General features: G+C 40.2%; 1 protein-coding gene across 2 annotated transcripts in view; it reads left to right on the top strand.

The window, feature by feature from the left end:
- ppm1ba (protein phosphatase, Mg2+/Mn2+ dependent, 1Ba) overlaps positions 1–25,534 on the top strand; it is a 109,691-nt gene that overhangs the window by 65,831 nt on the left and 18,326 nt on the right. For both annotated transcript variants that reach the window (XM_051919636.1, XM_028820966.2), the window contains exons 4-5: positions 17,790–17,907; positions 23,454–23,565. In XM_051919636.1, coding sequence (XP_051775596.1) covers positions 17,790–17,907; positions 23,454–23,565 — 230 coding nt within the window. The remainder of the gene's footprint in view (positions 1–17,789; positions 17,908–23,453; positions 23,566–25,534) is intronic.

The following is a 25,534-nucleotide window of genomic DNA, read 5'->3' on the forward strand; positions in this document are numbered from 1 at the left end:
GGTATTTTTCATGTAAGCCTATCTAATTAGAAAAAAATTGGTATACCTTTAATTTTAATTGCGCCCCCATATTTTGGAAATTGTTGTTTAATTCTGCAGTGAAATCTAAGTATTATACAGTTTTGGAAAAGTGAAATCCTCGTTTACATTCTTGGTATACACATACTAATTCTATTAATATATACTTTGTTATAGAACTGCACTGTTCCAGAGGCTGGTGATACTTTCATATAGACACTGAAAAAAGTTTGCATGTCGCCTTGATAGTTGATATCATCTAATGGAGTGGGTGGGTTGTTGAAGATATTAGGAGCTCCAGCCTGGAGGCCCCCTGGGTGGAGTTTTCACATTTTTAAACATGTCGCTGTGAATTTTCTTCTAATTACACCAGATTTATTCCCACATCCCAGAGACAGACATGTCAAATTAATTGGCAACTCTAAACTGGCCTGTTGTGCATCTGTTTGTGCCCTGTTAGACTGGTGTCCAGTTCAGGTATGTTTTCCACCTTGAACTCAAGGCTGCTGGGAAAGACATAGCAATGCTGGAATAAGTTTAGAGAAGAGCGACGAGGCTGCAAGGGGATGAGTTATGAGGAAAGATTGAAAGAGCTGAGCCTTTCAAGTTTAAGCAAAAGAAGATTTAAGAAGTGACATGATTGAAATGTTTAAAATAATGAAGAGAATTAGTTCAGCGGATCGAGAATGCTACTTTAAAATGAGTTCATCAAAAACATGGGGACATAGCTGGAAACTTGTTAAGGGTAACATTAAACATTAGGATGTTTTCTTTACACAGAGACCAATAGGCACATGACATTAGTTAACCAAGGACTGCGGTAGACCATAGGACTTTAGGGACTTTCAAAACTCGACTTGATGTTATTTTAGAAGAATTGACTGGATAGGACTGGCAAGCTTTCTTAGGCTAAAAGGCCTGTTCTTGTCTGAATTACAGAATTGTTCACCCACAGCATGGGTGTCTTGACCTTTAAACTCTATTGCCAGGACTTTCTCTTGGTTTTACATCCATACAAATAACAAAGTAAACATAATATAAAGTACAGAAGTACTTAGTATATGTAACAAAACACACATAAATGGAAGTCCACATGTGGCACCCACTGCAAACTGACAAAAAAACTTATAATGTATCCTTAATTGAAGAAAAATGTACTAAGAATCGGTGATAAAATGTATTATTTCCAGTTTACTTTTGCTGTGACAAGCATGCTTTGGGAACATGGAAGTCAAGTTTCCTTAAATCTAAACATTCCTACTTCAAAGTGCATGTAGTCCGTACTTTTTAAGGATTTTTTTTCAAATTGGAACTGAGATTGTTCAAGTACAGTTTACCTTTAGCTGTACTTTGCAGCAGACAATTTCCAGAGAACATTAGTTACATCACTACCTTTTCTCTCTATTATAAAAAAAGTCCTGAAAAGGAAAAGCAGGGCGACGAGACGTGATCTTCTCGGAAGACATTTAAAAGACCCGCGAGACAAAAAAGACTTGGCCACGGAGTGTCTCGTGGGGACCGTAAACATGAGACTTGGTGCCAAGAGATTGTCCCAGGGCCGTCTCGCCGGGGCGCGGAACATGAGATTCCTTCAAGACACGCCCTTCTTATCAAATAAGAGCATGGCCAGCAAAACACTCAGTCATTTAAAGGCACGTAGCACACACAAATCCTGTGCTCTCAGCACATATAAAGCGTATAAGGACAATACGTTCTAGGTGAAACGTCAACGACTAAACAAAGAAGAAAGAGCAGCGTGGAGAAAAGAGACCCAAAAGCGTTGGAGAGAAAAAAAGGCAGATAAGAGATTATGAAAGCAGTGGAATTCGAAAGGCTCAAACAAGCCAGAAGTCTGCATGTCCATCATCATCAAGTCCTTCCGTGAGAACCCTAGACACAAGAGGACTATTTCATTTATGTTAGGTAGAATGCCCAGAGGGGACTGGGCGGTCTCGTGGCCTGGAACCCCTGCAGATTTTATTTTTTTCTCCAGACGTCTGGAGTTTTTTTGTTTTTGTTTTTTCTCTCCACCCTGGCCATCGGACCTTACTCTTTTTTTTTATGTTAACTAATATTGTCTTATTTTAATTTCTTATGTTGTTATATTTTTTTTATTTACTGTTCATTATGTAAAGCACTTTGAGCTACTTTTTTGTATGAAAATGTGCTATACAAATAAATATTATTATTATTATTAAATGATGGTGCAATACACATGCAGAGAAAGGTACAGAATATGAAAGCAGTAAAATTCTAAAGTATTGTAGCGTCCCAGCCAAGTTGAAGCCTTTTTTGTTTTAAGTGACTGTTAGGTCCGATTGAGGCAGGGCGGAGTACAGCACAGAAGACTGATAGCGGGGTATTGATTGAGGCGGTAAGGGGGGGGGGGGACCCGGGGGAGGAGGAGGGGTTGGAGAGTGTGCTAGAAAGTTGTGTTTGGGGTTACGAAGTCGGCGATTGTTCAAGTAGAACTTTTGTGACACTTTATTATGTCGGTCCCTACAGTATCAAAAAAAAAAAAAAAGATAGCTAAGATGGCATTAGCGCAAACAAAAGGTAATTAATCATCAGGACCAGGTGTAATTGAAAAAATAGCAGGACAAATCGAGGTCAGAAATAAAAGGCAAAGAGTGGAAAACAAAGTCTTTTCGCCTTTGCATCATTCAATGCACAAAACGTGGATTTACACAATAATGGACCATACGCTATGAGAATCTGTGGTCCCACAACAGTTAAAGCAATGACAAGTTTAATCGGTCAGGTGTATATTTATGATCATGGAGAAGTAATGTAAATTTTAACAGGCGACAAGAAAGGTAATGTATATATTCCGCGAATAACATTAGACACCAAAGGAGATCGTGATATGCCATTTGTATTAAATGTTTACAGTTTACCGTGAGAGTAGCTTTTGCTATGACAATCAATAAATCACAGGGACAAACATTAGAAAAAATCCGATTATTTATTTATTAGAGAAACAGAAACAATATTCACTCACGGGCAGTTATACGTTGCGTTGTCACAATGTGTCTCCAAAGACTGAATCAAATTCAATGCGATCTTGAAGAAAAGGTACTTCCAAATATTGTTATATTATTTTAATGAAGCTTTAAAGTAAAAGTGCAAATAATGAAATTGAAACAATTCCAAAGAAAAAAAAAAGCTTTTAAAATTGTATATCCGATTAACCATACACAGGGGTTGGCGAGTGGAGCCCCCTGGTTTATTATATAGTTCATTCTTTTGAGAGGTTAAGTTAAAAGCTTACACTGAAACTTGTGCCAGTGTAAGATGTTGCAAGAATGGCAAATCTTGATTGGAGGGCTGACTGACTGGTTATCTTGCTATTAAAGCAGATAACTGAACAAGTTTTAGGGACAAAATCTCGTTAGTTAGGGTGATCCATAAAACTCAATATATTGTTCAGTCCTTGCTGAGAGTTAAATTGTAGTTACCCCTACTATTATTCCAATGTTCATTTATTTTTTGTGTTTCTACCATTGTAATGAAATTCTCCAACATAAAATATTTATTTCAAACAATCCAGATCCGGTTTTCTACGAAGCAGTTTTTTTTTTAACATGTGCCGCAGAATATTGGTGTTCATCCTCTACTGAAATGAAAAGATGGCTGAATAAACATTAGTAATTTTTTCCCATTCAACAATGCTAGCATTGTACAAGATGCTGTTGCTGTGGACAATGGTGCCTGTTTGTTGCAGGACACATTCATGCAGACTCACATATACTGCCAGTCTGCTCTCATCATTCCTCTTCATAACAGACTTTTGAAGCAGAAGCTTGCACCTTACAGGTGAAATGAAAGCAGTATTCTTTGCTTTTCACAATTGTGGCTGTAATCTTTTTTTAATATTCTAATGAATATATTGTGGTCCTTTCTGTCAGCAGTTTTCATTGTATATGCAGATATATTTCAGGTGTCTTATCACTTTTCCCCATCCATCAAAAACACCCAAAACAGCTATTCCACTGTCATTTACCCTTACTGGCATTAGCCATGAGAATGACACGGGCTTGGAATTCTACGCAATTACATTTAACCCTTGAGTCAAGCTTGGGGCGACGCATAATAATACACTTTATTTTGTTAATCCCGAGTAACACTGAGGATGATATTTTGCTCCCATCTAGTGAACGAAATAACATCATACTGCAAAAAATGTGTATATTTCTATGCTTTCTGATACTTTATGGTAAATCTGAGGTAACTCATCAATATCCGAAGCTTCACCACCATGTTGCAACAGTAGCTACATGACAAAAAGACAAAATAATGTGATCAAGTTTAAGGGAAAGTGAGATGTTGGCACCCTAAGCACTGTTCAGAATGTGGCAACTGCCAATGTTTGTGTCAGGAGAAATGTGGACTTGCACTGTGGTGGGCTACAGTAACACAAGGGGCACATTAATTGTGCAGATCAGTCTCTGACAGTCTACCCTCTTGTGTAACCAACAGCAACAAAATATAAGGAATAATGTGCAAGATAAACTCTCTTCTACTGTCCCGAGTGCAATATTGGCCTCTGCGTTGGTGACTCTCTAAAAACATAGGAAGTGTACTAGATCAGTATCAGTACAGCAGTGGACACCAGACATACCTTTTCTACTGTAATTATGTTGACTTTTTCATATTTACATGATTCTGTTACACATTTTTTTTTCTTGTTGAAAAAAATTCAACATTTTTGGATTGTTTTTTTTCTGGAGGCTACTTCTAGGCTGAGCTGTTAACTCTAAACTTTACCATCTTGTCTCTTTACTAGCAGAGAACTACTTCAGAGTACTGCTAGCAACAAAGCTCATGAATTTACAAATGTTACCTCTTTCCCACACAAACTCTTGGGTTTGTAGCATATCTATCTCATGAATTTACAAATGTTACCTCTTTCCCACACAAACTCTTGGGTTTGTAGCATATCTATCTATCTATCTATTATAAAAAGAAATCCTGTCCTGGAAAGCAAAAACCAAGTCTATGATACGTGATCTTCTCGTAAGACATTTTAAAGGCCCGCGAGACCAAAGACATGCCCTACTTACAATCTATCAAATAGGACAGTAGGCAGCAAAACATTCAGTCTTGTGAAGGATTGGAGCACACACAGATCCAGTTAAAGGATAGAAAGTTAAAGGATATGAAAGTAGGACAATTAGAAAATACTAGGGGGCTTTCCCCCCTGCTCGCTTTGCTTGCCAACCCCCGTATTTGGTTTTCCGGATACACATTAAGATTGTTTTTTCTTTGAATTGTTGCTATTTCATTAGTTTCACTTTTATTTCAGAACTTTTGTAAAAACAATATTTGTAATCTTGCGAGTCCCAATATGCTGAATCTTTTTAATGAGATCAGGATAGGTTTCTCTGTTTTGAATTTCAGCACAGACAAAACGAACTACATCATCAGCATTTAATAAATTAAGTAACAAAGTAAGTAGAGTTCTGCATTGGACTCCTGTCTGTAAAGTCGTGCTATTTTCCTCTCACAGTTCCAAAAGTACAGGGGTTTACCAAGGTGATACCCCAGCTTTTCCCTAGGTTTTTGTACAAGGGCTAGACAGTGTGACGATTGGCTCGGACACAGACAGGCAGACACGTTCATGTCACCCAACACACGTTTGTTATACATTATATTTACAAGTCCTTAGTGCACAAACCCAGTGCCAAAGCACCATTCACCCTTTCAAGTCCTTGGCCACAACACAATGCCTTTTCTTTTTGGTCCGCCTCCACTCCTCTCCAACACGCTTTGTCTTCTTCCTCCCGACTCTCGCCTTGACTGGAGGGAGGCGGCCCCTTTTATGTGCCCCGGATGGGCTCCAGGTGCATCGTTAGGGCCTCCGTAGCCACACCCCTGTGTGGCGGAAGCTCCCAAGGTGAAGCCAGAAGTCCACCGGGTGCCCTCAAGTTTCTTCCCCCCAGCACTTCCCGGTGTGGCGGAAGTACTGAGGGCCAACACTCCCAAGGCATTGGGGCGCCCCCTGGCGGTGACCACGGGCCCCTACAGGGCTGAGCTTCCAAGCTCCGTACCCGTGGTCCCCAAAGCCACCAGGGAGGACGCCCCCCTCGTGTCCTGGAGGAGGCACAAGCCCTCCTCCACTCCTCCTAGGCGTCCCGGCCGGGCACCACATTGCCCCATCGCCAGCGAAGACCCGTTGGTCCGAGCGACACACCCCGTTAGGGCGGCTCGACCCCGAAGTGGGTCCTACTCTTCGTCCAGGGTCCAATCCGGCACCCTGGAACTCTCTTCTTCGGCACCCCCTCCGAGATCTCCTCGCCCCGCTGTTTAGTGCCGCTCGTTCCTTCGCAGCCTCCGCTGGTTGAAAGGCTGCCCCATCGCCAGCGAAAATGTCGTCCGGCCAGATGGTCCATCTGATGAGGGTCAGCTTCCCACGAAGCAGGTCCTACTGCTCGTCCCGGGCCCAATCCTGCAACACACAGAAACACAGGGGCAGAGCCGCTGCCTGGACACCCGTCCCACTGGCAGCGCTCCCCCCTTTTACAAGGACCCCGGAACTTGCCTGTTCGGAACCTTTTCCGCAGGTTGCGTGTCCCTCTGGCTGACGGGACCACCTGCTTTTCTCTCCCTTCCACTGGCTCAGGGGAGTGGCCCTTCACTTGACGTGCACACCCAGCAGCACATCCTTTCCTGTTGGAGGAATCGGCACACAGCCCTCGATCCCTCCTTTCCCTCTTGGACGCCTTGACGGTTTGAGTCTGCGCATGACAAACGTGCAGCCTCGTTCCCGTCTGCGTCCATACAGAGCGACGGGAGACTGCCGCGGGCTCGGGGCGTCGGGCACTAGGACCCAGGGCACTTGTCAGCCCCTGTCCGCCCTGCTCTCTTGCTGTTACTCTCCTCACCACGCGAGCAGCCTGCACCGCGCCATCCGCTGTCGGAGACCTACCGACATGGTCCCGATCACTGTAATCACAGTCCCCATCAGTAGGATCTCCCTTTCTTTGTACGGGGGCGGTTCCACTTACCGTCTCCGCCGCGTCCCTCCGGCTGAAGCCTCCAGCGCCGCGCCGATCCGCCCACTGTCGCAGCGTCATCACAGACGCGGCCGCTTTCACCTCCAGCTCCTTCAATCCTCTACGGAGGACGCGTATCACCTGTAAAAGCGACTCTGCGGGCTGAAGGCATTCCTCCAGCTCGCGCAGAGCCGCTGGCAAGCACAGAGAGTCAGTCGGCAGTTGCCTTACCTGTCTGTCAGGCATATCTGCCGGCTGCTCTCTGAGGGGCCTTCCCACCGGCCCCGTCGGGTCCTTTCTCAGCCCGGGATTGACATTCTGTGTGCCCGCCTCCATCCAATCATTGGCGGACACGTCAGACACATCGCCCAATCCCGAGCCAGTCTCTGGGAGCGGCTTCCGGTCCGCGGCCATTTTGGCTCTGTTTCCTTGTCTCCTGATGCGGCGACGTGCCTTCAGGGATCCCAGCAGCGGCTGCTGCTTATCGAGCTGCAGCGACTCCTCTCTCGTGGCACTGCCTACTGCCACCTCTGCGCCGTCGACAGCCTGAGGCACGGCCTTCCGTTGCCACTGACACAGTCCCAGGTAGTCCCTGCCTGCAGCACAAAAGGTAAACTTGCCCCCACGGGGCCTATCGCCATTGGGCAGGGTACTCACCTCCTGGGACTCACCTTCCTGTCTCGCCGTCCTCACCGTGCTGCCGAACCGGCCGTCGTCGGCGACAGTGTGCCTGCTGGAGCCCGCTGCACTCCGGCAACGTCCCTGTTTTTCTCCCCGCACCAGGAGAACATGGCCATTTAAGGGACCGGTGGCGGGCCGTGAGGTGAATCGCTCCCGCGGGGTTGTGCATGCGGCGCGTGTGTGGGTGCACCTGCTGCGCAGAGCCATCCACAAAATTTTTATTTTGGGGTCCCCGTCTTGTAACAGACAGAGGGCCCCACGTTGGGCGCCATTGTGAAGGTTGGCTCGGACACAGACAGGCAGACACGTTCATGTCACCCAACACACGTTTATTATACATTATATTTACAAGTCCTTAGTAAACAAACCCAGTGCCAAAGCACCATTCACCCTTTCAAATCCTTGGCCACAACACAATGCCTTTTCTCTTTGGTCCACCTCCACTCCTCTCCAACACGCTTTGTCTTCTTCCTCCCGACTCTCGCCTTGACTGGAGGGAGGCGGCCCCTTTTATGTGCCCCGGATGGGCTCCAGGTGCATCGTTAGGGCCTCCGTAGCCACACCCCTGTGTGGCGGAAGCTCCCAAGGTGAAGCCAGAAGTCCACCGGGTGCCCTCAAGTTTCTTCCCCCCAGCACTTCCCGGTGTGGCAGAAGTACTGAGGGCCAACACTCCCAAGGCATTGGGGCGCCCCCTGGCGGTGACCACGGGCCCCTACAGGGCTGAGCTTCCAAGCTCCGTACCCGTGGTCCCCAAAGCCACCAGGGAGGACGCCCCCTCGTGTCCTGGAGGAGGCACAAGCCCTCCTCCACTCCTCCTAGGCGTCCCGGCCGGGCATGGATGCCCGCTGGGCACCACAACAGAATGTTTTTGACTCCTTGGGTAAATTTTGGTTTTTAAATAAGCAGACAGATATAAATATATATACATGAACAAAGTAACCAATAAATGCATGTGCGGTAAACTCCGTTTTTGAAATTCTTAAGATTCTTTATTTGTCACATGCATAGTTATACAGGACAACGCGCAGTAAAATGCATTCTGATCCGCTTATCAAAAACTGTGCAAAGTTAAAATACTATCAGTTAGATTAACAAAAATTCATAGATTGAAAGATAACAGTATAGTAAAACATAATAAATAAGTAAAATTATGTGAATAAAGTAGAATTAAGTGTTAAGGTGCAATAGTGTAGTAATTATTGTGCAAAACCAAAGTTAGACTGTGCATAGTTAAATGAGGCAGTTTGTTTGTTTGCGCTACTGCGATCTTTACTTTTTTATATTTTCTAATTTTCCTACTTTCATATCCTTTAACTTTCTCCACATGTGTATAGCGGCAACATTTTTTTTTTTTTTTTGAGCCTTTCTAATTTCCCTGGTTTCATAATCTCTAACCTGCTCTGCATGTGTTTAGCGCCCACGTTTGTAAACATCTCTATGAAGTTCTACTTTGTCTTTTACTCATTGTCATTTAATTCTGAGCCGGATTGGGCGTACTTTTTTTTCAATTCCACTTGTTCCGGGCTGATAATTACTTTCCTTATTTTCTGAATTTGCACCTCGATTATTCTTTTTTGCTATTTTTTCTGTCCAACGCATTTGAGTCTCTTTTCTCCGCACTTTTCTTTATTCTTCGTTTAATTCGTCGACGTTTCATTTTTACCGTATTGACCTTATACACTTTATATGCACTGAGAGCCCTGGAGCTGTGTGTGCTGCATGACTGCCTTTACACTACTGATTTTTTTTTTTTTTTATTTTGCTTGTAAGTAGGGTGCGTCTTGCAAGACTCTCGTTCTGTGTTCCCATGAGACGCACCGTGGCAGGTCTCTTTCATCCCGCGGGTCTTTAAATTATCTTCCGAGAAAAATCACGTATCGTAGACTATCAGGACAGGGGACAGGATTTCTTTTTATAGTAGAGAGATAAAAAAAGAAAGTAAAGATCGCAGTAGCGCAAACAAACTGCCTCATTTAACTATTCACCAGTCTAACTTTGGTTTTGCACAATAATTACTACACTATTGCACCTTAACACTTAATTCTACTTTATTCACATAATTGTACTTATTTATTATGTTCTACTATACTGTTATCTTTCAATCTATGACTTTTTGTTAATCTAACTGATATTCTTCTAACTTTGCACAGTTTTTGATAAGCGGATCAGGATGCATTTCACTGCGTGTTGTCCTGTATAACTATGCATGTGACAAATAAAGAATCTTAAGAATTTCAAAAACGGAGTTTACCGCACATGCATTTTATTGGTTACTTTGTTCATGTATATATATTTATCTGTCTGCTTATTTAAAAAGCTAAATTTAGCCCAGGAGTCAAAAACGTTCGGTCTAGCCCTTGTACAAAAACCTAGATAAAAGCTGGGGTATCACCTTGGTAAACCCCTGTACTTTTGGAACTGTGAGAGGAAAATAGCACGACTTTACCGACAGGAGTCCAATGCAGAACTCTACTTACTTTTTTACTTTGTAAAAAAAAAAAAATATTATTAACTGCTGATGATGTCGATCGTTTTGTCTGTGCTGAAATTCCAAACAGAGAAACCTATCCTGACCTCATTAAAAAGATTCATCATATTGGGACTGGCAAGATTACAAATATTGTTTTTACAAAAGTTCTGAAATAAAAGTGAAACTAATGAAATAGCAGCAATTCAAAGAAAAAAAAAATGTTAAAAGTGTGTATCCGGAAAACCAAACACGGGGGTTGGTGAGTGAAGCAAGCAGGGGGCGAAGCCCCCTAGTATAGAGAAATAAAGGTCCTGACCTGATGTCCAAAAATTCATTTCTTTGCATTTTCAGGAGTGATGTAGTTAACAGACATGGTTCATCTACATCACTGACTCAGCTCTTGAAGGCTGTACAGTGTGTGGGAAAGACAATATGATTCTTCCAATGTGTAAGCCGTGAGCGCACAACTTTCCCTTCTTTTAGGTGAATATCAAGGAAACTCGCGTTAAAGATGTTTCTGAGAAATGGCCCACTTGCAATGTGAAGATAGCTATTTGAAAACCATTCATGTATTTCGCTGAAGAGGGGTTTAAATCTGCCTGCTTTTAAATCAAGTGGCAATTCTACCAGATTTTTTTCTGCGACTCATTGATAGGCAGTTGTATTTTTTCTTTTTGGTGCTTACAGCTTATAATTGTGTTTTTTTTTTCCCCTTCATAGTATTTCATAGTATAACAATTTTAATTTAAAAATCATGCATGTTAGTCATAATGATAAGCGTTTACATACAAGTTTAATTTTGAGAATGTGGAGAGGTCTTTTTGTTATTTCAGCACTTGTGCCAGTTTTCCTGCTCACCTAAAGAACATTTTCTTTTACTAAAGTAACTTTCTTCTAGAATGAGAAACTGAACTGAACAAAATTTGGTTTCCTCCAGATTTTGCTTCTAATTGTTTTGTTGGTCAGTACATAAACTTGACTCATTAATGGCTGCCAGAATATATATGTGTGTGTGTGTGTATAAAAATAGAGTACACATTTTTTTTTTCTTTATGTAAATAATGATAATTTTGTAAAGGATAAACAATGAAGTAAAAGAGAAAAGTTTATAGGAACAAATTGTGCATGAAACACAAAGTTGGAGAAGTGTGGCACTGTTAACGTGTCATAAATGCTATGCAAGTGAAAACTGCAACTGCAGGAGCATGGACCGTTCTTCCTGATGTCTGCTGGTCAAATGAAGTAATAGCAGCAGCTGCCATACCACATGCACTTCGGAACAGGTCATCCACCTGAAGCTAAGCATGTTTGGGCCAGGCCAGTGCTTGGATGGAAGACCATCTAGGCATGCTTGGGTTGTTGCTGGAAGAGGTGTTAGTGAGTCCAGCTGGGGCTGCTTACCCTCTGGTCAGAATGAGGATCCCAATGCGGGGGGGCACTGTGCTGTAAAAATGGTGCTGTCCTTCAGATGAGATGTAAAACCGAGGTTTTGAATCTCTGATCATAAGAGATGCCTGGGCATCTCTCAAAAAGAGTACAGTAGTGTGTTTCCCGATGTCCTGGCTAAATTGCCCACCACAGCATAGCCATTCTGGCCCCTAATTATCCCCTATCACTAATTAGCCATCTCTCTCTCTCATCACTTCACTACCTAACAGCTAATGTGTGGTGAGTATTCTGGCACAAAATGCCTGCCGTCAGGTTGATGTTACATATTAGTGGTGGTTCAAGTGGCTCCACACTCAATGTAACGCTTTAAGTAGTGAAAAAAGTGCCATATAAGTGCAAAGAATTTACTATTACAGTGGAAGTGTACTTGCAGTCGGGAAGGATAAAAGTAAGGTGTGGAACTGAAGTACCACTGTCCCTTATCTGGGTGGTGTAACCCATTCTAAGATGGAAGCAGATAGTGAGTGAATAACTGTTCCAGCCCCCTACTGTACCCCAGTGCACCCACAAAGTGGTCCCTGTGAGAAACTTGACATGCTTCCATGTGTGACAATATACTTACTTCGTGTCTCTTCTGCTCGCGTTGTGGCTGGTGGGGGGGTGCTAAACACACGCTGAGGAGAGGCGATCAGATCAGCTGCTATTCCTGCTGTCCAGCTGCTTGTCGCGCTGCATGTCAATCATTTAAAAGCCTGTACAGCAGCTGTCCTTATGTATCACTGCCTTGTCTCACGGGACGTCAAAGTGTCTTCCGAGAAGATCCCATCTTGACCAAAGATTTTTTTATTATAATATACAGTACTGTGCAAAAGTTTTAGGCAGGTGTGAAAAAATGCTGTAAACAAAGAATGCTTTCAGAAATATAAATAATGATTGTTTATTGTTATCAATTTACAAAATGCAAAGTGAGCGAACAAAAGAAAAATCTAAATCAAATCAATATTTGCTGTTACTACCTTTTGCCTTCAAACCAGCATCAATTCTTGTAGGTCCACTTGCACAAAGTCATGGATTTTGTAGGATTCTAGTCAGGTGTCTGATCAACCAATTCTACCAAACAGGTGCTAATGATCATCAATGTCACACGTAGGTTGAAACACAGTCATTAACTGAAACAGAAACAGCTGTGTAGGAGGCTTAAAACTGGGTGAGGAACAGCCAAACTCTGCTACCAAGGTGAGGTTGTGGAAGACAGTTTCATGTCATGGCAAGATTGAGCACAGCAACAAGACACAAGGTAGTTCTACTGCATCAGCAAGGTCTCTCCCAGACAAAGATTTCAAAGCAGACTGGGGTTTCAAGATGTGCTGTTCAAGCTCTTTTGAAGAAGCACAAAGAAACGGGCAACGTTGAGGATCGTAGACACAGTGGTCGGCCAAGGAAACGTAGTGCAGCAGATGAAAGACACATCAAGCTTATTACCCTTCGAAATCGGAAGATGTCCAGCAGTGCCATCAGCTCAGAACTGGCAGAAACCAGTAGGACCATAGGAACTGGGGTGCAGAAAAATGGCAGCAGGTGCTCTGGACTGATGAGTCAAAATTTGAAATATTTTGCTGTAGCAGAAGGCAGTTTGTTCGTCGAAGGGCTAGAGAGCGGTACAATAATGAGTGTCTGCAGGCAACAGTGAAGCATGGTGGAGGTTCTTTGAACGTTTGGGGCTGCATTTCTGCAAATGGAGTTGGAGATTTGGTCAGGATTAAAGGTGTTCTCAGGGAGGCGTATGATTGGCCCAAATTTATTCTGCAGCAGGAAAACGACCCCAAACATACAGCCAATGTCATTAAGAACTATCTTCAGCATAAAGAAGAACAAGAAGTCCTGGAAGTGATGGTATGGCCCCCACAGAGCCCTGATCTCAACATCATCGAGTGTGTCTGGGATTACATGAAGAGACAGAAGGATGTGAGGAAGCCTACATCCACAGAAGATCTGTGGTTAGTTCTCCAAAATATTTGGAACAACCTACCAGCCGAGTTCCTTCAAAAACTGTGTGCAAGTGTACCTAGAAGAATTGATGCTGTTTTGAAGGCAAAGGGTGTGGTCACACCAAATATTGATTTGATTTAGATTTTTCTTTTGTTCGCTCACTTTGCATTTTGTAAATTGATAACAATAAACAATCATTATTTATATTTTTGAAAGCATTCTTTGTTTACAGCATTTTTTCACAACTGCCTAAAACTTTTGCACAGTACTATATATATATATATATATATATATATATATATATATATATATATATATATATATAATATCCAATTCAACTTCTATATGCTCCCATTAGGTGAGATTATTCGTCGGTATGGTCTAAGCTTCCACTGCTATGCCAATTACACACAAGTTTATGTAAGTGTTGATGCAACTGCAACATCTTCACCTGTTGCGCTGACTGACTGCATTCGAAAAATCAATCCTTGGATGACAGATAATTTTTTACAATTCAATCCTGATAAAACAGAAATCTTATTAGTTGTTACCAAATCTGTCCTCTCTACCCTTCGTGGGCTAAAAATTGACATTGATGGGATCCTGGTTGAACCCTCAGCATCAGTCCGTAATTTGGGTGTCATCTTTGATCAGCTTCTTAATTTTCTATCACACGTTATTTCAATAGTACAGAGAGCCTTTTTTCATCTTCGCAACATTGCTCATCTGCGTTCTTCCCTCAGTGTGAAAGATACTGAAACACTCATTCATGCTTTCATCACTACCCGTCTGGACTATTGCAGTGCTTTGTTTTATGGCCTCCCGACTAAATATATCAATAGATTACAGTATGTTCAGAATTCTGCTGCTCGTTTACTTACACACACTAAAAAAATCTGCTCACACTACAACTGTCCTCTATGATTTACATTGGTTACCAGTTTCTTCAAGAATCAAATATAAAGTTATTCTTCTGACCTTTAAAGCTCTTCATGGGTTAGCGCCTCATTATCTGTCTGAGCTGCTGCTTCCTTACACTCCTGCCCATGCATTACGATCATCGGATGCTAAATTACTCACTGTACCTAAATATAGGTTAGTAACTATGGGTGGCAGGGCTTTAAGAGTGATTGCCCCTAAAATTTGGAATTCTCTCCCTCTCAGCGAGGAAAAATCTATTATTAATTTCAAACTTCTGTTAAAAACGCATCTTTTCAATGAGCATTATTCTTTTTTGTGTATGTAATTTCTACTGTCTTGTTAATGTGTGTATTGAATTGTAAAATGTCCTTGAGTGTACGAAAGGCACTACATAAATAAAACTTATTATTATATAATATATAATTTTTTTTTTTAACTTGGATGTTTCCCTCGCTGATCTAGGAATGCTGTCAGTGAAACTCGCTCTTTCAGTGTTGTGGTTAGTGGTTGCTTTCTGGCTGTAATGTTGTGCACATGAGAAGGCTAGTTGACGTAATGTTGTACTAAGCACATGCCTTTGCTACTTGCCCTGTTACATGAGTTGGTCTGTTTTGTTCAATTCAGTAAACCCTACATTTAACTGATCTTGCTTAGTATACTTTGATTCACCAGACAAAATACTGTTGATAGTTTTGCTTTAACGGTAATCAAGCATTGACATCTGCTCAAGCAGGCTTTCCCTTAAATTAGTGTGATCTTTGACAAATGTTTTCCTTCTTGCTAATGCAAAAAATCTCCGTAGTAGTAGATGTTAACAAGAGAATGCTTCTGCTAACAATTAGTGTATGGCCTTGATTTAAATGCTTGTAAAGTTTATATTTCAAAGGATTTATTTGTAATGAGTAAACAACCTGAATGGCAAAACAATAAAACAGTTATTCCAAGTTAGTGAACAAAATGATGTACATTATGGAATAAATTTTATATTAACAGGTTTTCAAAGGTATGCAAAATTGAAGCTCAAAGGAGAAATGAGTGTCAAAAATGATGTGATCTTTTAAGAAATTAAGCAAAAATAAGATCAAAACTCTTTATTAAGTGTAATGCAACTATTTGCAGAATGTCTACACACTGATGAGTGTCAAAAATGATGTGATCTTTTAAGAAATTAAGCAAAAATAAGATCAAAACTCTTTATTAAGTGTAATGCAACTATTTGCAGAATGTCTACACACTGAAAGGTTTCTTTAAATTCAAAATGAACAGGTAACCTATGATATACCCGAAGAAATAATGTATCATTTAGTTTAATTGATAATTCTGGTTAAATGTCATCAGTGCACAAATTGAAGTATATATATATCTTTGTGATTTGCATTTCCAAATAAAATGAGGAAAAAAACGTCCCTAGCACTGAATTCTGCGGAACTCCGTACACACTAATTTTGGACAAGAATGGTGGAGCAGAGTCATAGACTTCAGTATTGCACATTGTTATAAAAGAATGAAATGAACTAAGAAAAGTTCTCGACAGTCCAACTAATTGCTGAAGCCTACATAGTAAAATGTTATGATCAGTAGTATCCACAGCTGTACTTCTTTTAAAAAAAAAAAAAAAAAGAAGAAGAGATTAGATTATCTTTAGTTATGGTGGACAAATCCAGGTTGAAATTTCTCAAAGTTGTATTTTTAAGATGAGATTCAAAGAAAGGCAATTAATTTTATACAAGGTAAATTTAAACTTGGTCTTACAACTCACAAGAAAATTCTGATCTAAATCAAAAGGGGCTATTTCTAAGGAGACTGTTTGGTAATGGTGTATTAATTATGTCCAGTATTAGTGATGCTGCTACTACTAAGTGAGTTCAGTGTGGCAAGGCAGGTAGTGGAAATCATTTAAGATACGAGAAATCTCTGTCATTAATTAAAATGTACTAAGAGGGATCGGCACAGATTGTGCTAATTTCACACAGTAAGACAGCGTCAGCGTTAATTTGTAGGGCACTCACTACTTGGAGCAAAATGAAATGTAACCAATAATTGAACCAACTCTGGAAATAACAAATAGGCAAAAGCCTGTATAAGGAATCCCAGAAGCAAGTTGTGAAACTTTATTTGCAGCCCTTAAACAGTTACCATTTTGTCAAGCAGTTAAGATGGAAAACTGCATTGGACAACCAATATGCCACATGTTAACAAACAAAGCTGAGAAAAATCTATGTATTGACAATACAGACATGTCCAACAGTCTAACATACTGAGAATATTTAGTATATATTATGGAGACTGGCTCGGACACAGACAGGCAGACACGCTCATGTCACCCAACACACGTTTATTTATAATATTTACAAAGTCCATATTGTGCTCACAAACCCCAAAGTCCTGGCCACAACACAATGCCTTCTCTCTCTTCAGGCCGCCTCCTTGCCGTCCTCCCGACATCATCTTTCTTCCTCCCGACTCTTGTCAATGACTGGAGGGAGGCGGCTCCTTTTATACACACCCGGATGTGCTCCAGGTGCTCCCCGGCAATCTTCCACCGGCACTCCCCAGTGTGGCGGAAGTGTCGGCTGTGTACCCGGAAGCGCTGGGGTCCAGGGTCCCCAAGGCATCAGGGCACCCCCTGGCGGTGGCCACGGGCCCCTACAAGGTAGAGCTTCCAAGCTCTGTACCCGTAGCCCCCAATACCACCAGGGCGGATGCCCCCTCGCGTTCTGGAGGAAGAATGAGCCCTCCTCCTTGGCGTCCCGGCCGGGGCTCCACAATATTTACAAAAAATAATGGCATGTGCTTGTGCACTATTATAATATTTATATATGCAATGAAGATGGACCGTGTAAAGCATGACAAGAACTGGCACAAGTGTCTAATAGCGCTAAGCTAGCCTATTACAGAGCTGATTATGACTAAACCAGTTAGAACTGTGGTTTCTCAGAGAACAAGTTACGCTCAGTAGTACACCTCAAGCCTTTTATTTGACTTGGCTGCTAATCATCTCATGTTCACGGATGGTGCGAAGGTCATATGAGCCTTCTGCAGACAGATGTTAAAAGTGTAATGAAAAAATCTCTTGCTCACACACCACCTCTAAATAGTCTCCAAAAACTCACAGAATCACCATTTGAGTGTATACCTAGAAAGTCTGATGATGATTGTTTCGAGTTATCTTCTGCTAAGAGAAATGCCTAAAATTATAAAGAGGAGGCTGTGTACGTTTGGTGCTGGTGTTGCCAATATTAATACATTGTGACTCTGGATAAGCATCTGGTGTGCTGCTTAAAATGAAATGCTAAATACATCATTTTTTCTCTTCCTTCTTTTAGGGAAGTCGTGATAACATGAGTATTGTACTAGTCTGCTTCATGAATGCACCCAAGGTTTCCGAAGATGCCGTCAAAAAAGATGCCGAGCTGGACAAGTACCTGGAAGCACGTGTTGAAGGTAAAAACTTTGATAAACCCTAAATCTGTGTTGATGTACTTGCTGAGGTTGGCAGAAGGCCTCAAAAATTTCCTTTTCACTTTCTACTGCTCTGTTTAAGGGTGTTGGTGCTTAGTTATTACAAAAATTCCAGTGCATCAATATTCAAATTTGAAATACGCATCTATTAGTGATGCCAAAATCATTTAGTTGTCTTTTACCACAACCAGAGAACTTTGATTCAGCTCTGACTTAACACTGTAGAATTCTATGCTGTCCTCAAAACGGTCCCCGTGGCATGGTGGAGCTCAGGATTATTGTGTCACATCATATGATTTTTTTTTTATGCATTTACTGCCATACTTTTAAAATACTTTTCCCCACCCAAAGGCCAAGACTGCTTTACAGGTGGTAACATTTTGTCAATATCAGTAGTTAAACAGCAGTAAACTAGTTTATTATGTGCAATGTTTTTAGCTTCAAAACTGCTGTACACATCTTTAAAAAATGCACTTACTTGCCTAGACTAAAGCTTGGCCCGTTTTTCATCTTTCTTACAGTATGTCTGGTATGTTTCTTATATATTTGCCTGTACATCAGTAAAGCCACATTTCAAGTTAAACTAACAAGTGTCAAATGTGAAATTCTTGTAAAAACAAATGCATAAGAATAGTAAATAAATTTTGCCTACGTGATCCAAGCACAATAATAGTGATCTCAGTTGTTCTCCCATGTAGAGAACCTTTAAAAATGTAAAGCAAATAGAATGTGATCTCTTTAACAGAGCTTCACAGACAGCACTTCTGGTCTTAATCTCTCGAAAAGTATGTGCAGCTATTTTTGATATACTGTGATTTTCTTGCTTTAAAAAAAGAATTTAAAAAAATCGGGGAGGGTGTGTGTGTGTGGGGGGGGGGGGGGGGGGTCTGATACAGCTGCCTGTTATTTTTTTTTAAACACCCAAGTTTAGCTATTAACATTAACATAAAAAAGAAGAATTATGTAACTGTTGTAACTTTTTTTTTTTTTTAATAGGTATTGTTTAACTGAAATATGCCCCAAAGTTCTTAACCATCAATTTTAAGTACAGTAGTTATGGAGCTACATACTGTACACTAATTGGCCATTTTTACATAGCCTATCTAGCACCAGGCATGACATTGTTTCACTCATAGAAAAGGCTAAATTCTTGAAGGCAAGAGTTTACTAAGGTGCCAGAACAATTTGTTTCAAGTATTTTGATTAAAGTTAGCTCGGTAGTATCACTGTGGTATCAGATTTTTTGGTATTTGCAAGGATTGAGATTGTAGACTTGTTGGAAATTTAGGAATAAGCTGTTAACTGTTTTCTACATGTAGACAGATTAAGGCATGGTGCATTTATACAGTTATGAAATGACATATATGAGTATATGAAAACATTTGGGACCCCCTCTTAATTCTTTGGATTTTTGTTTATCATTGGCTGAGCTTTCAAAGTATCAACTTCCTTTTAATATCTGACATGCCTTATGGAAACAGTAGGATTTCAGCAGTGACATTGTTTATTGGATTAACAGAAACTATGCAGTATGCATCATAACAAACTTAGATAGGCGCATAAATTTGGGCACCCCAACAGAGATATGACATCAATACTTAGTTGCGCCTCCTTTTGTCTGGATTCTGGATGGAGGTATTTTTGACCATTCTTCCATACAAAAACTCTCCAGTTCAATTTGATGGCTGCCAAGCATGGACAGCCTGCTTCAAATCATCCCATAGATTTTCGATGATATTCAAGTCAGGGGACTGTGACGGCCATTCCAGAACATTGTACTTCTCCCTCTGTATGAATGCCTTTGTAGATTTCAAACTGTGTTTTGGGTCATTGTCTTGTTGGAATATCCAACCCCTGCGTAACTTCAACTTTGTGACTGATGCTTGAACATTATCCTGAAGAATTTGTTGATATTGGGTTGAATTCATCTGACCCTCAACTTTAACAAGGGTCCCAGTCCCTGAACTAGCCACACAGCCCCACAGCATGATGGAACCTCCACCAAATTTGACAGTAGGTAGCAGGTGTTTTTCTTGGAATGCTGTGTTCTTCTTCCACCATGCAAAGCGCTTTTTGTTCTGAACAAATAACTCCATTTGTGACTCATCAGTCCAAAGCACTTTGTTCCAAAATGAATCTGGCTTGTCTAAATGAGCATTTGCATACAACAAGCGACTCTGTTTGTGGCATGAGTGCAGAAAGGGCTTCTTTCTCATCACCCTGCCATACAGATGTTCTTTGTGCAAATTGTGTTGAATTGTAGAACGATGTACAGATACACCATCTGCAGCAAGATGTTCTTGCAGGTCTTTGGAGGTGATCTGTGGGTTGTCTGTAACCATTCTCACAATCCTGCCCATATGCTGCTCCTGTATTTTTTCTTGGCCTGCCAGACCTGCTGGGTTTAACAGCAACTGTGCCTGTGGCCTTCCATTTCCTGATTCCATTCCTTACAGTTGAAACTGACAGTTTAAACCTCTGAGATGGCTTTTTGTAGTCTTCCCCTAAACCATGAGACTCAACAATCTTTGTTTTCAGATATTTTGAGAGTTGCTTTGAGGATCCCATGCTGTCACTCTTCAGAGGAGAGTCAAAGGGAAGCACAACTTGCAATTGACCACCTTAAATACCTTTATATCTCATGATTGGACACACCAGTCTATGAAGTTCAAGGCTTAATGAGCTCATCCAATCAATTTGGTGTTGTAAGTAATCAGCACTGAGCAGTGACAGGCATTCAAATCAGCACAATGACAAGGGGACCCACATTTGTGCACAGCCAGTTTTTCACATTTGATTTAATTTCATACAACTAAATACTGCGTCACTAAAAATCTTTGTTTGGAAAACACCGCAGTACTCAGATGTTCCTAGGAAATGAAAGACATACCACGGTTATCTTTTTTTATTGAAAGGAGAGTCAATTATTATGCAGGCTGAGGGGGGTTCCCAAACTTTTTCATAAGACTGTACTGTTTTTAAAAGTTTTTATTGTAGCTATAAAATAATATATGTGTTTACCAACAGTGTTAGCTGCACTGAACTATTCAAATTGATGCTAGGTTTGTTTTTAAAAAGCCAGATGTGTCAAGAAAAACCTTCATGACACAGGTATAGTTCCACCTTCAGTCTGCACTCTTGTCAAAGGCAGGGTGAATCCATGGATTTCAGCTTTTTACATTATATTTTGACTATACTAGTGGGCTTCGCTCACCAACCTCCCTGGCCTGCGCTACTCGCCACCCTCTTTGCGTTTCTGCCACTTGCATATGTGGATTTCACTTTCACCAAACAACAAATCTTTTAATTCTCACGGATAGGCCTCTTCATTTGGAAGAAACACTACTTTTCCCTGATGGCGACACGAATTAGACAATCTACAAGTCCCCAACTTAAAGTTTAAATCAAAACAATATATTTAATCTCTTTTCGCTGTTCTGTTATTTCGGAGTAATAATTTCCCTTTGTTTGCACTATTGCGATCTAGGAAAAAAGGGCCATTTTTTTTTTCTAACCAACAGAACTTCATTTACTGGATTTTGTTCATTAATGCACAAGTCCGTGTAAACCCTAGAAACTGTTTTGCATGAGAATTCCACTAAAAAAAAAAAAACCCCACTAGGCCTGGATCATATGCTTTGTCTACAATAATATTTGGTTGAACAACTACTAAACTCCTTGGCCATTATGTGCATGCTGTATAAACATACATGCTGCAGCCATATGATAGGATGTTTGGAGGGGGAGGCTATTTTGTTAAAAAGAGTTGCATCTAAAATGTAGGTTTTGAGAATATGCTATTTGGTCCTACAGAGCAATGTTATTTGTAAAAGATTTTGGTTGACAGAAATGCACAAATGTTTGCTTAGCTAAAGCCAGTATTTGTACTTGGTGGATCTTTTCTCAGTTAGGTATACAGTAATGTAACAGAACATCTGTAGATCAGTCAGTCAGTCAGTCATTGTCCAACCTGTTATATCCTAACACAGGGTCACAGGGGTCTGCTGGAGCCAATCCCAGCTAACACAGGGCACAAGGCAGGAAACAAACCCTGGGCAGGGCACCATCCCACCGCAGGGCGCACACATACACACACCAAGCACACACTAGGGACAATTTAGGATCGCCAATGCACCTAACCTGCATGTTCTTGGACTGTGGGAGGAAACCCACGCAGACACGGGGAGAACATGCAGACTCCATGCAGGGAGGACCCACGAAGCAAACCCAGGTCTCCTTACTGTGAGGCAGCAGCGCTACCACCGCGCCACCATGCTGCCCTTACATCTGTAGATGCAACTGCAAAATACTTGGACATGCAGTGAAAGGCTGGCTAATGGAAACTCCTTCGATTCTAATAAAGAGTGGTTTACAGTAAATGTGACATTACTGAGTACAGCTACTGTACTGCTTGAACCAGTAGATGATTCAGCAGTGTGTGTGTGCAAACCACATTCCTAGGTACATAACGTTTGTCCAGGTAGAGCCACATGGCGTGTTTTGTTTTGTTTTTTAAAAATTTTATAGAGATGAGATACTGTCCTTCTGAGTAAACATCCATTACAGCTACAGTCCCACTTGGCCACTTCTACATTTCTGACAATACACACATGCTGTCCAACATTAGCTCAAATTTACCAGCACTCATTGTTTTCCTTCCCCTTCTTAATAAACATTTTATGAATTTCAAAGAATTCAGACATGGACAGTGTCATAAATTGTGCAGATTTATACTTATATGCTTACTGGCTAATTACTTTGGTTACTCTGACTTTTTACTTCTATTTAATAATCACTGGGTAGACTATCAGAGGACCCTGTTTATCTTGCTGAAGACACTATGCATTCAAATTTTAACCTTTCATTACAACATATATGTATGTACCAACAACAGTAATATTTTAACTTAAGCTCTCAAATTTAGTTTTAACTTCCATTTTATTCTGAAGTCTATTTCACGTTTATTTTAGCCTCAGCTTTTGGCCTGCATTTTGGATTTACTTGGGATTGCTGTGAGTTGGTAACTGCTTGCATTAAATTTTCAGGCAAATAAAGAAGATCCAGAGATTGTAGTACCTCCTCATCCTGCAATTTATAGAGCCATGCGAGTGTATTGTTATGGTTGTACAGCCATAGAAAGCACTGGATCTAATCTGCCTGATGCTATCTTTTCACCTTATCCGGGCAACACACCCTGGGGCTACTCGGCTCTTTAAATTATGACACTGTGCACGGGGGCGAAGCCAGATTGTGTTTAGGGTCCTTTATCTTGAAGGCAGTGTTCTTCATGATCAGGTAACCCTGATTAGTTGTTCTCACAATTGTTCCTTTCCAGTGAGCAAATGCTGCATTCATTGGTTACATTACATAACTTGAAGCTCTGCTTTACATCAAGTAAAGCAGAATAAGGAATACATTTTTGAATTTTTGGGTATAATTGGTTACATCAAAGCTTTGTGAGGTATTAATATTATTGGTAAAATTCATTTGATCATATGCACGTTTTTTTTTTCTTATGATTCCTGCAGAAATTTTTGAAAAATCTGGTGAAGAAGGAATTCCAGACCTGGTTCATATAATGCGGAACTTGTCAGCAGAAAGCATCCCAAATTTACCACCTGGAGGTGGCCTGGCTAGCAAGTATGAACCTAGCATTTTGATGCAGTTACTGCTTTACATTTGTGAAAATGAGCGAAAATGTCATGGCTAGGTTTGTATTGGTAAGGGTTTTGGATACCAAGGTTCTTCCTTCATAGCCAACTCCAGTGTGCTGTAATTATATTCTATTAGAAATTATTTCTCATCATATGTGATTTCTGGTTTATTATGAATATTAAATTCCTGTTAAAATTATAGAGAACAACATGTGTGCCAAAGGACTTGTGCCATTTTTTAATTAGAATGGATCGTGTGTGTACCACTTGTTGCTTCTAGCTCCTCTTTTTTGTCAATGTATGAGCAGCTTAAATCTTTATTTATGAAATGGTTTATTTAATGTTTATAATTTTTATTACTTAGTTCTTACTAAGTTTGGAACAAGGAGCAGATTCTATTCAGCCTTTCAGTTATTTTCTGCACTAAGTATTTCATCTTTTTTTGTTTTTCTTTGAAAGTAATTGTTACATTGGTTAAAATTCAAAACCTCGGTGTTTGAAATCTTCACTTCATTGTATTTAGCTAATGTTTGAGTGTTAAGTCTTTCATTAAAGTTAAACATTTGAACTCCCATATGTATCACAATTTAATCAGTGAGAAAATCGTAGTTTAATCAGTTGATAAATTAGTAGACTCGTGAAATTATACCACGTGCTTAATTTTCAGCACTGCGTAAAGTATAAGGACATGCAGGCATAGTTAGCTGGCTTGAAGTTTTCTTCTGCTTGCGTGTACTCTCTTGATAGTTCCTGAAAAATATCAAATTGATTAAATTACATACATACATGTAGTATATGTAAATAGTTGTATATTTTAGATATGTTATATATATATATAAATGCTTCTCATCAAATTCTTCTACTCCTTTCCTGCCTTCACTGATGGCCTTTCCATTCCTATTTAAAACAATTATTAAAAAATTAAAATAAATTGGACAAAAAATTATCCAATTATGCAGAGTTTTGGATTGTCTAACTTTTGGTACATTAATTTTTTTCTACTTAAAGGAATACTCCATGCAAAAATGATTTTTTTATTATGTTACCCCATGTAGTTTGTTGTGATATCCAAGACAAAATTTTAATCTTGCATGTTTTCATGGAAAAACATTAAGATTCAAATTGAACGTGATTAAACAGTGACCAACTCTGGACAATATGAAAAATGTCCATATGTTGGGAGGGTGGCGGGATTCTCACTAATTTATGTCACATAATCCACATGTTCGCTATACGTTATATTCTCAGAATGTGCTAAATACATGCATTTTGTTTTGCTAAAATACTATTAACGCTTCTGGAAAAGGCAGCATAAAAGATCATCAGGAAAGGCACATTCCCACAATGCAATGCATTTTAATTGAAGATAAGATTCTTGGAACAATAAATGAGGAGACATGGATCTTTATGAAAAATGTGTTAAGTATTCTTAGTATTTAGCAAAAAATAGATGTATTTTGCATGTTCTTAGAATACAAATGGATGACGGACATGGATTATGTGACAGAGGATACGCAAGATTTTTTTTTCTTTTTTCCATGGGCATTTTTCACATTGCTTACCATTGTCCAGAGCTGGTCACTGTTTGTTTTTACTTTACTCCATGAAAACATGACATTACAATCCCTCATTCTTCTCTCATATATATATATATATATATATATATATATATATATATATATATATATCTATATATATATATATATCTATAGATAGAGATAGAGATAGAGATATATAGATAGATATGTCTATCTATATATCTATGTATTATAGATATAGCTACTGTAGATATTGAGATCTATCTATATCTATCACTCTTGGGATGGAGTGTTCCTTCAAGTTTATACAAATTACAGTGTGAAAGCTTTACTGCCAGTGTCTCTTCACCCCTTTTCCCTAAGATAATTTAATTTTTCCTTACGATATTTTTAGAGTTACATCACTCTATTATAAAA

This window comes from Erpetoichthys calabaricus, chromosome 15 (assembly GCF_900747795.2).
Source record: "Erpetoichthys calabaricus chromosome 15, fErpCal1.3, whole genome shotgun sequence".
Lineage (NCBI taxonomy): Eukaryota > Metazoa > Chordata > Cladistia > Polypteriformes > Polypteridae > Erpetoichthys > Erpetoichthys calabaricus.